The sequence below is a fragment of the Henckelia pumila genome, chromosome 2 (genome assembly GCF_033568475.1).
Source record: "Henckelia pumila isolate YLH828 chromosome 2, ASM3356847v2, whole genome shotgun sequence".
Lineage (NCBI taxonomy): Eukaryota > Viridiplantae > Streptophyta > Magnoliopsida > Lamiales > Gesneriaceae > Henckelia > Henckelia pumila.
Window position 1 is genome coordinate 11,658,786 of NC_133121.1, and position 14,802 is coordinate 11,673,587.

Genomic DNA, 14,802 nt, shown 5'->3' on the forward strand with positions numbered 1-14,802 from the left:
CATTGGCACATTGAGCCACAGAAGTCTCAATTATATATGATCCAATCAGGACCGCACAATGCAACATTAAAATCACATGTGGTCCTGTTGAATTATTGATGTTGAGTTAAATGAATTTTGACTTAAATTCTTTTTTAAAGCTGCATCGGGAGTGCTAGCTTTTGCTTTTGTGATTCGGAAAGACGACTTTAATATAAATTTTTAAAAAATAATTGGAATCATTCATGTTCATATATATATGCTTGATGTGGCTAAATCATTGATTTGTGCATCAAAATACTAAAGTCTTTGTCGATAATAATTATCTTAACACTTGCACTGAATGAGTGTATATCAAGTTAAATCGAATAAAAAATAGGGGATAATTAATGATTATGTCTTTAAAGTTTCATAACTTTCCCAAAAATATACTAACACTTTTTTCGGGGCCAATTACATCCCTCTTTTTATAAAAAGTTTCCCTGATATGTCTTCCAAACTAAAAATTTCCTATAGTACCCTTATATTAATATTTTGTATAAACATTTCCCAATGTATCAAAATGGTATCAAAGCCTAGGTAATTTTATTCAGACTTTATATTATTCATTAAATCATACTTTTCTTTGTTGAGGAAGAGATTTTCAACAAACCATGGTTTCAAACAAGAGTTTGAACCAGAAGGATTTTATTTATATGAAATCCCAAAAACAAGTGAATCTATTTAAAATAGATTCTTTACAAAACTTAAAGAGACTTAGGTCTTATATACTCTCTGAAGAGATTAAGAAATATGATTTCTAATTCTCAATTTCTAGAGATCACACCAGATTCCTCTAAACTATCCGGAGATCTTAGAGAAATTCAAAAGACGATACAATATTACAGTAATCAGCTGTACGAAATACCTCGGCAGATTGGAGAAATCCTTAAGAAACAAGAAGAAATTCTTGTAACTATAAAGGATCTTCAAACCAAAATCGTAAATCTAGAACACACTTCTAGTTCTAGAAAGGGAAATACAGGAGGAAGGTTACCACTCTCATTTGGTACCGAACCTCTGTTACATCAGAAAGGTAAAACCAAAATGGTTCAAAAACCTTTAACTGATGATGAATTGATGATTAATCTTATAAAGGAAGTATCAGAGAAAAACACTATCTGATGACTACTTTAGAAAGATTAAATCTCGAGGATCTACAAGATCTTGAGGATTCTTTTGCAAATCTCAAAGTAGTAGATCTAAAAATGAATTTCCCTGAGGGTGAACAATCCATAGGGAATCCCCCTAGATATGTGGTTAAAACAGAAGAACCACATAGTGAGTTCCATGTTGGAGGAAATTCACATTCAGCCGGAACCAGATCAAGAAAGAGTAATATACCAATACATCAAACTCCTTATGGAAAAACTGTTTTAGACCCTATATATCCTTATGGGATTATGTTAAACCTGGATGTTCTGGACTTCAAAAACAGAGAAGATCTTATAGATGATTGGACATCAGCAATGAGAATAGCAGCAGGAACTTTAGATCTCAATAAAGAAGGATTTATCAAACTTCTGGAAATGATTCTAATGGGATCTGTCAAGATAGCTTGGGAAATGACCATGCTAGAAACCAAGGAATCAATCTTAGCAGGAGAATTACTTAACGAGATTGGAGGAAGAATGGCTACCCTTTTTAAAGCACAATTCATAGGGGTAGACTATTTCAATAATCAAGATACAGAGAAAAAGAAAAGATATACTCAAGCTCTGTATAGCCTCGAGTTACATGATATCTATTTAGTTGATGAATATATTATGTTATTCACCAAATACAGATGGAATTCGGGAGTTGAAGAAAATATAGCCATTCAGCTATTTTTCGCAAAAATGCCAAGCCCCTGGAGAGAAATGCTGATAAAAGAATACGTTCCAGGTAATCTTGATACATTGGCAAGACGCGCCTCCTTTTTGAAAGGTAAATTGGCGGAATGGTGCCATATGGCAGTATTACAAAAGAACTACAAGAAAATAAGGGGTATTAATAAGCATACTCCTCTATGTTGTAGAGAAAATGATCTCCCTACGATTATAGGGAATAAATCACAGGGATTTAAGAGGAAGAAATTCAGAAATAATCCCTACAATAAAAGAATGAAAAGTTCTTGGAAACCAAGAACATTTTGGTCCAAACAAAAGGTCAAAGGCTATAGATCTGGTAGAAGAAGTGGACCTACTAGCATCTGTTCTGGAGCTCCATCTCTCCTACAACAAGCTAGATGGCAGGATTCCCGACTCTTTAGGAAATTTGGTGTCCCTTTCCTCTATGGAACTCGACGATAACAAGCTGGATGGTGGGATTCCTGATTCTTTGGGGAATTTAAGGTCTCTTTCTTATCTCGATCTCGCCGCTAACATTATTGAAGGTATTTATTCTTGAAAGTCTTTTATTTCATTTTACGAACTAGGATTCGGGGGAAGGAAATATGATGTATTAATTAACATAAAATCTAAGTTGATGTGTCCTCAAATTATTTTGAAGGTGGGATTCTTATGTGCTTCGACTAACCTTGCAATGATAACCCTTCCAAATGAGCAAATCAAAGATTTCTTACAAGAAATCGATCATCAATATATATAAGTATGTACTTCTTGTCATGTTGTTTGTACTGGAGGCTTCTTATGTGAAACATGGGACATAAAATTATGAGATAAAATTCCTATTTCAACTTTGAGATATATATATATATATTAATTATACTAAAAATTTGTGTATTAATTGAAATTAAAACTTTTCCTTATGGATCTGAATCGGAATACGGAGTGGTTCATGTATCCTGGTGTATGGACCATCTACATCCTCATATTATTCTTCTCCTGGCTGGTCGTACTCTCGGTCTTCTGGTGTTCTCCGGGCATGGCATGGACAATTGTTCATCTCTCCCATTTCGTCCTACGTTTCTTTGATTCCATTTTTTAAAATCTTTGAGTGGATTAATTTGTATGTGTTTGCGGATGCTTGTTTTAAATCTCTTGCAATTGATTGCTCGTGCTGGTAGGGAGTAGATGGGTGCTGATTTTGGTTTTCATAATTGCCTGTGTATTTTATTTAGAATCATCGATGAGATGATAAATTTATAGTTGTGTATGTTTCGTGTTGTTGGTATGCATAGTGGTTATCAAACCTGCGTAAAATGGTCGGTTTGTTTTTCCAAATATCAGTGTACTAGCTAAGCTTATATATTGATCTATTATGTGTAATTAATGATGTACCAATCTAAAATCTCAACAGATAAACAAATTAATAAGATAGAAATTGGGTTGCTTGATCCAGCAAGTGCACATGTTCAAGTTGTTGTGTTTGGGCATTGTGCATATTCTTTGAATTACGTTCCTATATATATTAATTAATCAATTGTTAATGACTCTCATCTCGAAACTGTTTCTCAACTTGCGTCTTTCGAGAATTTTATTGGCCAATAGGCATTTATTTCTGAATGAACATGCATGCATGTAAATTTACGCAGGTTATGTATCTGGTTATTAATGCCTTTAGCACCTCTGTTCTCGTTCGCTTTTGGTAATTATGTTCTATCTATTTTGTCTGAGATTTATATGTTTTTATCTGTTTGGATTAGATTAATTGGTGTGGAACTAATTGAGAATTATTTTGTACGTGATTCGTCGAAGAATTGACTGGTTGTTGTGATAAATATTTATACAAATTTTGGCTTGGTGGTTCAGAAATTTCAGTTAGAAATCCTATCAAATACGAATGCAGGCTTGTTAGATCTTAGTAGTTAGCCATATTTGTTCGGTATTTTTTAATATTAGTTAATGACCAAAATTTTGTAACAGTCAAGGTATTTAAAAAACTAGGATATGTGATTTTTTAAGTTTATATGTGGGTAGATGTAAGTTTTATATAAATTTGAGAGAAGGTATACTTAATTTTCAAAGTTTGTTGGATTTTTTTGTAATTGTAATACACCTTGGGAAAAATATATATTAGAGGTGATCTTTCGGTTGTACTTTACTGTCTCAGTTTATCTATTTTCAATTAGAGGTGGATCTTTCGGTTGTTTTTTGGCCGTTGATTTTTTGAGTGGAGTATCGGTTTCGATCGATTTTTGGAGTTTCCAGGGAGATCTGCTGTGAGTTTTTTTATGCTTTTGGTTGTTTTCTTTTGTCTACTGATGAGAATTAATTTTTCCCCGTGGTCTGTTAGTTTTAATCTAGGGAATTTTATGAGCTGAAATAAAAATTATTGTTATTTTTTTCTTGAGATATCTTCTTTTGCTCCTCTTATTTCTTTTCATGGGTTTCTTTGTTTTTAAAATTAGCACATCAATTACTCTTGGAATTACCATAACAGACATGAAAAAATAAATGTACTAGAAATAGGAAGTCCACTGAAATGAAAACAAGAGTCATGCATGGACTGTGGTACAAAGTCCTCTTTCAGTAGGATTCACATAATGGCATACAATGCTTGGAAACTATAATACATGGACTGGTGTGTGGTTGATTTTTGTAATTGGCTTGTAACACTATTTGGTATTTGTTGTTACTAGTAGTTTTGGCTGTCGGGAGACTGGAAGTCATGTCGGGCATGGACATGAAGCTATGGAATGAAGCTGTTTTTGGAAATTGAGGAGAAGAGATTTGTTTCAAGATCGGCCTTTAACTATTGAGGAGAAGCTGTTTTTGGAAATCGTGATCGAAAATATGTGATGTATGGTTTCATACTAGTAAACTCGGTCAGATAAGTACATCTATTTTTGTACAACTTCCATGACATGTTGGGTTCAAAATTACTAGCGCTACAATTTCTTCAAAAGTATTTAGATCCATGTAACAGTTTTTGAGACTTGAAGATATATAATATTTCCACGGATTTAATGCATGTAGTAAATATTTTATTTTGTATGGGTATATAGCACTAATTAAATTAGAAAACGGTTTTGAATTCATAGTGAAAATTAAATAATGACAACATTTTTAAAATGTTGAGGACAACGAATAATAACTGTTGTGAAAATCAACTTAAGACAACAGTTAAAAATTGTTGTAAAAAATAACATACGACAACGGTTTTGAAACATGGTTGATAATAAGCAGACACCTACATAAGACATCGGTTTTAAAATGTGGTTGAATAATGTCTACGACAACGGATATAAACTGTTGCAAATCTGTTGTCGTATGTCAACATAGACAACGGTTTATAACTGACGTTAAAGGCAACTTAAGACAACGGTTATAAACCGCTGTCAAATACTGTGTACGACAACAGATATTTACTGTTGCATATCCGTTGTCGTATGTTTGAATCCACAACGGATATAAACCGTTGTTGTATGTTATACTTTTGACAACACCTTAAAGTACAACGGTTTTTTGACCCCTACAACAACGGATTATATCCGTTGTCGTTTCCCGTTTTTCTTGTAGTGAAAGAAGACATCATTTGATTTACAAAGTATCCAGAAGGGAAATGGCAATCCTTATGGAGTTAACAAGTAATCAAATAGAGATGCAGTTAATCCCTTTTGAAAAAGTAAGAGAGGAATTGCAGAAGCTGAAAAGTGAGGTAGCAAGAACGATGTCTTGGATTCATATTGGAGCAATCCAAATAATGATCAAGACAACTTTTAAAGAAGAGATAGATTCACCCATTGATATCGTAGTATGTGATAAAAGAATGGGGAATATCCAAGATGCTGTTTTGGGTACGATCTCAGGAAATCTATGTGCAGGGAAAATTGTAGGAGTTATTTATCCAAGAATAGCCTACAATTTAGCTGACAGAGACTTTAGTCGAGCCTTGACGTTGCATCAAAACTTCAAGGAAAAAAGATTAATGAAGGAAGGTAATAGACCATATTCTATTACCTATCAAATTTCATATGCTCTTTCTAATACTCATCATTCTGAATTATTTATTAGAAATGAGTTTATTGAAATTCCAGAAATCTTTGGGAAAGTTGCTCAAGCAATATACCCGGAAAGAATCGAGTTTCCTTTAATTCATGAAACAGACATTCAAATACAAGATAAACCGGTTCTATACAGAGATCTTAAAATAGAACCTTGTAGGTTATCTTTCCAAGGTGGCCGAATGACAAGTCGAAGGTGGGAAAAACCTATTCAGGAAATTCCACCAGAAAAGGAAGAGATCAATCTTAGGCCCCACACCGACAAGGGCAAATCTAAGATCGATACTAACCCAGCTGTCATTTCTCCATTTCAGGTTTATCAACAAAGATGGGAGAAATTAAGCACAAGAAGTGAAATCAACCCGATCACTTGCAGAGTTGATGTTGCAGGAATATATCCAATGGTTTGGCTAAAAAACAATGTCAATCCTAAGGATGTAAAGCTATGGTATGAATTTGGGGCTCTAGCCTCAGTTTATACAACTTCACCAGGCTTCCAGGAAATATCACAACTACCAAAATGGATTCAGGAAGCAGTCCAAGAAACATGGGCAAATAATGATCATTTGTCCAGAGGAGATGTGCTCGAGTTATACTTCTTTAGTGCAACTCCAGAACCAACAGGGAAAGGATCACACGAGCCCTTTCATTTCATCAAGCTAAGGAGACCTGACATGAATAATCAAAGATTTATCAAGGATCCTATATCTGAAGAAATACCATTGGTGTCCACTTTTGGAGAAAATGAAATCTCAACCAGAAGGGCATGGGGCATTTGGGTTTGTCTCACCGAGATGGATAAGGTCAAGTTTTCGTTCAAATTTTATCAAAATTCTGTGAACGGATCATTTCTGTTAAACACCATGACGGGAAAAACTACGGCTTTTGCGGAAGAACTCTTCGAAAAGAAGAGGAACTTTTTGTGGAACAACAAGCTAACGGGGAGTAAAGAAACTCGCCGAAAATTTTGTAACATGGCTCATATCGGAAGATGGTCAGAGAATATCTGCCCAGAATGTCCAAACCAGAAGGAGTCAGAATTCGGAAAAACCTTCAAACCCCGAACGGATCGAAAAGATTTTTCCGAGACAAGCAAAGGTGGACAGGGACCACCAAAACCGCGTTTTCCCAGGGGCCCACTGCAAAAGCAAAAGATGCCCCGACAAAAATAAAGAAGGCATATGAGGAGAATAAATCCAAAAGAAAAAGTCAAGCATGTGACTCCTCCACTAGTAAAAGATGACATCGGACATGTGACTCTCTCACTAGCAAAAGATGCCATCAATAATGGCATAAAGAATTCAAGACAGCTGTAAGATTCCCTGAAGTTTCTCGGTGAAACGAGTGGAACTTGGGCTATAAATACAGGATTTTGAGGAAGCTGAAGACATCGATCATTCCCTTCAGTTTTCTTACGAAATAAAAATTATTGTAATATTTCTCTTTTTGAGTTTGTGTTAAATTTCTGTTTTATGTATTTCAAGAACAATGCTACTATGAGTAGCTAAACTAGTTATCTCCTCCTTTTCAAAGGAGGTTGATTTATGTAATAATATGTTGTCTGAATAAATTTCCTAAGTTTCTTGTTCATCCATGCTTATATTTTATAATTAGTTTTATATACCATACGCCTTAAGATAGAAAACGAATTAAGGCTGTGCTGGGTGTCATTGAAGGAGCTTGTGCAGAACCATCTGTTGCGACTGCGTGGTTGAGTGTGAGGAGCACTTCGTAAAACTCGGCAGGTATGACCCGACGACACTATGGTCAAAGAGGTATTTAATTTTAATTAATCTTACGGAAGCATGATGGGCTTATGCATAACTTTAATAAAATTGGGAAATAAAAGGCAGAATATGTATTATTTAGTTTCAAGGACATGCTCGAGACACTTTTTAATTAAAAAAGGATATTTTCAGGATACGAAAAACAAAAGGGATATAATTGGCTCAATAACGAAACTAGAAGGATATATTTAGGAATTATCCCAAAAAATAGCATACAAACTTATTATTTTCAAAACAATACATTTACATGATGAAATACTTTGACGTCCACTTATTGTGTGGATTCGATCTACCAGTAAATATATGATAATAAATAGTTATCATACACAATAGCTTACTATAAAAAAGGAAAAAAATAAACATTGCTACTAAATTATTAGTTACTAATCATATAATACATTTTCATGACAGAACACAGACCCCGCACGTGTAGAGTTGTCAAAATGGTCGGGGATCTGTTGGGTTGGCTCGTCTCGTGTCACTAAATAGATGTTGGGTTGACAATTTTCCAATCCGCCAAAATAATGGGTCGGTCTCGTCCCGTCAAGTAGTGAGTTGTAGCATGCTGCGGGTCAAACTGTCCCAAACCCACTAAATATCTATTATTATTATTATTATTATTATTATTATTTATTATACTATTATAAATATATGAGTTCTAATTGTGAATTTTCTAATTTGCTCTTACTTATCTTACATAATATTAATTAAATATTTTTGTCATTTCCAATGTATTTTTTTGTTTTTCCTTTCATTTTTTAGATTAGTCTAGAGTAATTAATTTTTTTTATTAATTGTTAACATTTAATTCATGTCTTAAATTAAAAAAAGTTATTAATTAATTAATTAATTAATAATTAAAATTATAAATATATGAGTTCCAATGAAAAATATACTCATTTCTAGATTAGTTCAAATTGAGTTTTAACTGTGAATTTCTTAATTTGCCCTTACTTATCTTACATAATATTAATTAAATATTTTTGTCATTTCCAATGTATTTTTTGGTTTTTCTTTTTATTTTCTAGATTAGTCTAGAGTAATTAATTTTTTTTTTATTAATTATTAACATTTAATTCATGTCTTAAATTAAAAAAAGTTATTAATAAATCAATTAATTAATAATTAAAATTATAAATATATGAGTTCCAATGAAAAATATATTCATTTCTAGATTAGTTTCAATTGTCAATTTTCTAATTTGACCTTATTATTTTACATACTATTAATTAAAAAATATATATGTAATTTAAATAAGTGAAACATAGAGAGTATGATTATAATTAAGTTTTAAGTTGATATTTGTACTACAGTATAATAATTGGCTAATAGAATCAATTAATACTAATAAAATAAAATAATTATACATATGATAACTAGACTATATAATTGAGACAAGCCCACAGGGGCATAGGCGAGTTGGTAAGGTCTGAGGTGACGTGGGAAGAGATTCTCCAGCGTTGCGGGTTCGATCCTCGTGTGGAGCATATTCCCTGCTGAAATATTATGGGGGTATGCTCTGGGGGTTGGCCATGTTAGTCCCTCTTTCATGCCTCTGCCGCTCGTGCACATCCCTCGATTTAACCTCCGCATGAGCCAATGAGCCTCTGACTCATTTGGAATGGGGTCCCCTTCGGAGTCAACTTTTTTTATATATATAATTGAGACAGATAAAAAATAAATGTATTTTAAATAAGTGAGAAAAAGAGATCGAGTATGATTATGACTAAATTTCATGATGTGGATATTTATATTACAATATAATACTTGGCTAATAGAATTAATTAATGTTAATACTTATGAAATCTAAAATATTGCGTGACAAAACTTAAAAAATCACACTAAATTCAAATCAATTTTAAGTTAGACAAGTTATTCTTATCTCTAAGTTACTTAAATACTTGAATGATTTATTATAAAAGTTTTTAACTTGTTTAAAATATGATTGTTCATCCTCTCAAAAAATATTTTTCTTCGCATTTTTTAGTCTACTCAAATTTTTATTGCAAATAATATATTTAACATATTATTCTTAAAAATTATAAATTAATTATCACACTCATATATAAATGTTTTTTATGGCATGTACAACAACATCTACTTTAAATGCATATAAAATTTAAAACAACTCAATTGGATTATTATTGAAGAAAATTAAGAATAAAAGCATATATTCGAGTCAAAAATTGAGATTGAACATTGTTGAATTGTCAAATATCACGTCAGCAATTGAACTAACAATAGTCGAAATTAAATGTTAGTGCACCAAAACCAAATTTGGCAAATCAATGGACTAAAACTCAAATTTAGAGAAGTTAATGAATCAAAAAATCACTTATCTGAAAAAGATTATTGTAGCAAGTTAATCTACAATAATTGTCTTATGATTAACATGGTTTATCAGAGAAAAAATAATACGTGATTTTTATTTACTTTATCAATGGAAGATCAACTTTCATATCTAAATAAAAGCTTTTAAATAAAGGAAAACTAGTTTTTTTCACTAACTTATTTAATATTATGATTTGGTCCACTAAGTTTACAAAGTTTATTTTTGATACGCTAAATTTTAATTCGGTTATTTTAGGTCTAATTGGGTCAGAGGCCCATTGGAAAATACTGACTTATAATAAAAAAAAAATATTTACATGACGTAAAAATGCTGAAGTGAGATCGAACATTGTTGAATTATCAAATATCAAGTCATCAATTGGACAAACAATAATTAAAATTAAATGTGAGTGCACCATAACCAAATTTGACAACTCAATAGACTAAAACTCAAATTTGAACAAGTTAATGAATCAAAAAATCATTTTTTTGAAAGAAATTACTGTTTTTTTTCTTAAAAATCAATATAAGTAAAATTATCATTTAACATAAATTGTTTAAGCTGAGATGAAATAATAGTCTCTAAGAGCAATCGAAACATGATGCTTGAGATTTTGTAATATTTAAGATATTTGAATTGTATTGTTACCATCAATTTTAAATTTTGGTAAAGCGATACGTATTCGGTCATACAATTAATATCAGAGTCAATACCATAGTTTCGATTCACATTGATTGAAAGCACAATTGTTGATAAGGTGATTTTTTTGGTGCAATAATTGTCCTCTTGGGTTGAACAACTGAAATATGTATTTTTTTGAACTGTGATACGATCTAAAAGATTTGCGTTACACAGTTACCCCCAACTATAGTTTTTAGCAAAAAACAAATCTCTTGATCCTACCGTTTGTAACAATATAATGCCCTTAATGTTATAATACAATCGCGTGTTTGCTGATAACCCCCTATAAAAATTTGTTGAGCTAGAAGCCCCTTATGATTTAAATCTGTAGCATACACCCCCCCTTCTGGCTAAAAAATGACTAAAATGTCCTTAATGTTATATTACAATTTAATATTAAAATATATTTCGTATATGACAAATATTATGATAAAATAATTATATATAATTTTCATAGTTATTTAAATAAAATTTGATTATTTTACTCAATTAAATATAGAATTATAAAATAAATTTAATTTAATTATTTATTTAAGTAAGGGTATTTTTGTCAATTTTTAATTAGAAAGGGTGTGTATGCTACAAATTTTGAATCACAGGGGGTTATTAGCTTAAAAAAATTTCATAGGGAGTTATTAGCAAACTCGGGATTTCACAGGGGCGATATATGCAATTTCCCCTAAATATTTTACGTTTTTCAATAAATATGTAACATATGTTATTGCATAAAATTTGTTAGCTTTAAAAAATAAAACTTAATGAATAAACATATAATATCACTAAAAAAACGTCTATCAGAAATCGACAAATCTAACAAAAGAGAAAGTTAAATAGGTTATATGATCACTTCAGTAGCTAATTAGATATTGAATCATAGTTACTGAAGTTTGAACTGACACCCGTAAAAATATAACACTTGATTTTAATAAAACTAAACATTCAAAATTTGATAACTCCGGTCACAATCAAATAAAATTGTTATTACGTGCAACACACGTACATTTTGCTAGTAACTAAAAATTGACAGGCCGACCCGCCCCGCACCTTCAAATAGACAGGTTGGCCAGTTGCTAATTTTCCAACCCGCCCAAGTTCGGCCCGACCCATCAACTGACAGGTTTTAATGGGTTGCTGGTTGGCCCGCCTCGTCAACCAGTTTTGTTAGCTCTACGCGCGCGATGACTCGGGGTGGAGCTCCAAGTTGTGTATGCATTATGATGTTTAATTTACAGCTCATACATTATCATAATGGTTTTCCCCCCATTTTATGGGTTCTAGAATATATTCATGATCTCTTCCAAATTTGAGAAAGGTGATGTCATTTGACCAAGTATTCATTGATGCATTATAATGTTTTCGATCATATCATCTTTATGCATTGATTATAATGATAGTGGGATAATGCAAGATATATGATGAAATAAGTGCTCTTCCAAGAAAAAAACCAAAATCTTGTGACATATATTTGTTGGGATCGGTTCAGAGGGTAGAGGGGGGGTGAATACACTCTGAAACTTTTCTTCTTCTTCTTCAAAATGATCAAGTGAGGTTTAGTTCACTTAATCTGTTTTCTCAACTTCTAAAACGGTTTGAACAACTTAAATAGTGCGGAAATAGTTCAGAGGTTTTAGTGATGCAAAGTTTATAATGCAATGTATGAGCAGAATGTAAGATAAATAGCAGTAAAGACTAAGGCACGATTTATGGAAGTTCGAAGGCTTAATCCTTCTACGTCTCCCCTTCTTCCACTTAGGAAGGAATTCACTAGAAGACTTTGGTTATTACAACGTCTTGTAATACACCCACTTCAGACTTAGGACTTATCCAATGCCTAATCCGAAACTCCTAGATTTACACAGATAAGATTCTCAGTTCTTATCAGACTGGTGGAAGCTTTCAGAGTAGCTTCAATTCTCTTCAACAATGAGTATAGTTGAGTTGAGCTTCTCAAACTGCAGAGCGGTCGAGAGGCTTGAAAACCCTAGGATGATCCTTGACGATCAGATATGTGAACTGTAGGCGAGGGTTTATTTGAGCAGCAAATGAATGATCTTGTAAGTGTGCTCAAGTATATCAGATGAGGACTTCTGATATTATTCAAGTGATTGAGTTGATTGAGATTTTTCTGAATTGCTTGTCTCTCTTTGTTGTCTACCCTTTTTTTTGTTGTTGTCACACTTCTTGAGCAATCTTCCCTTTATATAGGTCAATCATCAACGTCTTTATTTTGAACGTTCTGATGCTGCATTGAATGCACATTTAATGCTCATAAATGCATTGATGATTCTGCATGAAGATCGTACACTGCAGACAACTTCCAGGGTCCAAAACTGGAATAAACGGTCGAATGCTTTATCTGTAGTCATTCTGTGTTTTTGCCATTTTGGTGCAACCTGTTGTCTCGATTGCAGGAGTCAACATATCTTCTAACACGCCGGTTCTGCTTTTAATAAAAGATCTTGCAAAGAACATCTTGTCACAGGTACTTGTCTTGAGATATCCTGATAAGCAGTTGGCATTCTACCTGTAGAGATATTTGTCCTCTGCTGGTTTGAATAACCAGTCGATAAGCTTGTGACTTCAATCGGTCGAGAGACAAAGGCGGTTGACAAGCTTCCGGTAGATAGATTTATCCTCTGCTGGTTTTGATAGCCAGTCGATAGGCTTGTGACTTCAGCCGGTCGAGAGCAAAGGCGGTTGACAAGCTTCCGGTAGAAGTTGTAGTAGATTCCTGAAATACAATGGTTGGCAGCACATTCCTATACAATGAGTTGTTGTTTGTTATCACCAAAATATCGGATTCAACAATTTCCCCCTTTTTGGTGATGACAAAACTTAAGTGCTCCAAGAACAATATGAAAGCATTAAAATGAACTTCATTGAGAGAATGAATTTCATTAAGTACAATAAGCATTTTTATTACACCTACAGAAAAAAATAAGATGCAGCTGCGATAAGTAAAGAAGAGATAAGTTGTTCATCTTTTGAACCAACTGGCTCCTCCTGACCTATCGCCTTCTCTTCTTCTTCTGTCGGCTTCTTCTTTTCTTCTGGACTCTTCTTCACGTCTTCTTGCCTCTGCTGCTCTACGTTGCTCTTCTTCCCCCTTTTTGGCATCACCTTGGTTGAGTCGAAGGATGACCTCAGTGAGTTGAGTGCCAAGGCAGGCTTGCATAGTGTCTATTTTTGCATCGATTTGAGCAAGTAGAGTGGCTTGCATAGTGTCCATCCGATCATTCAACTGCTTATGAAGGCGGTTTTCGGATCGGATAACTTGTTCGGAGACGGTAGAGAGCGTGTTGATTTGAGTGCGATGATGATTAGTGATCTCTGTGGACAGACGAGCAAGGTCTCGAGACACAGTCTCGAAATGCCGAATCATCGTCTGGCGTGAATTATCGACCGATAAGGATGAGTTTGTTATGTCTTGAGAGAAGGATCTAACCGTTTGCATGAGCTCATGAAGCCGATTTATCAAGGTATGATCTAGAGCTGCGGCCATGGCTTCAATTAAAGAATCATCAGTCTGAAGCATTTTCCCTTCTGGGTCATTTCTTGGTGAAACCGGGCTAGACTCACGATGATGTGGTGCGGGTGTACTGGCTGGAGAGCTACCCGATGGACCTTCCAATAATGGTACAGTTGGAGATGTAATAGTTTCGACTGCAGCCAATATGGTTGGTGGAGTACCAGGATCAGCACTTGGTTCATCCATAATGAGATCTTCCATAAACTTTTCAGTAGATGGAGACGGTTGAAGTGCTGGATCAGCATCAGTCACTTGCTGTTCTGGAGATGCAGGTGATACAATAGTGCTTGATATCTCCGTTGGGGGCACTGTTGCTTCACTACTGCAAGGAGCCTCTGTCACAGAGGTGACAGGTATCTCTTGTGCAACCACTTCTAAAACATCTTGTGAATGACCGGGAGAAGTGTGAGCGGTCGTCACTGGAGAGGAGTGAGCAATCACAACTGCTTCCGGTTGAGTAACTGCTTGGACTGCGGTTGAGGAGGGGTCGACCGATGAAGATGCTGCCACACTCGATCTTAGAGCAGATGATTGAAAGAGGTCAGCAGTGATGAGATCGGTCAGAATC

General features: G+C 33.9%; 1 protein-coding gene across 6 annotated transcripts; it reads left to right on the forward strand.

The window, feature by feature from the left end:
* The first annotated feature begins 177 nt into the window (after nt 1–177).
* Nucleotides 178–4,853, forward strand: LOC140881570 (uncharacterized). Of its 6 annotated transcripts, XR_012150011.1 has the most exons (3): nt 178–2,392; nt 2,509–2,607; nt 4,544–4,853. XR_012150011.1 is itself a non-coding variant. In XM_073286987.1 (2 exons), exon 1 carries the CDS (start codon nt 1,143–1,145, stop codon nt 2,307–2,309), a length of 1,167 nt encoding a protein of 388 aa, XP_073143088.1. In that variant the 5' UTR covers nt 178–1,142; the 3' UTR covers nt 2,310–2,351; nt 4,541–4,853. The 6 variants fall into 6 exon arrangements, 2 of the variants coding, with proteins under 2 accessions (XP_073143088.1, XP_073143089.1); XR_012150008.1 differs by lacking the exon at nt 2,509–2,607 and having other exon boundaries at nt 4,541–4,853; XR_012150009.1 differs by lacking the exon at nt 2,509–2,607.
* Nucleotides 4,854–14,802: the final 9,949 nt, after the last annotated feature.

Bases quoted from the DNA above. Each gene is read 5' to 3' on its own strand.
- LOC140881570 (XM_073286987.1), top strand. From the start codon at position 1,143: ATGACTACTTTAGAAAGATTAAATCTCGAGGATCTACAAGATCTTGAG.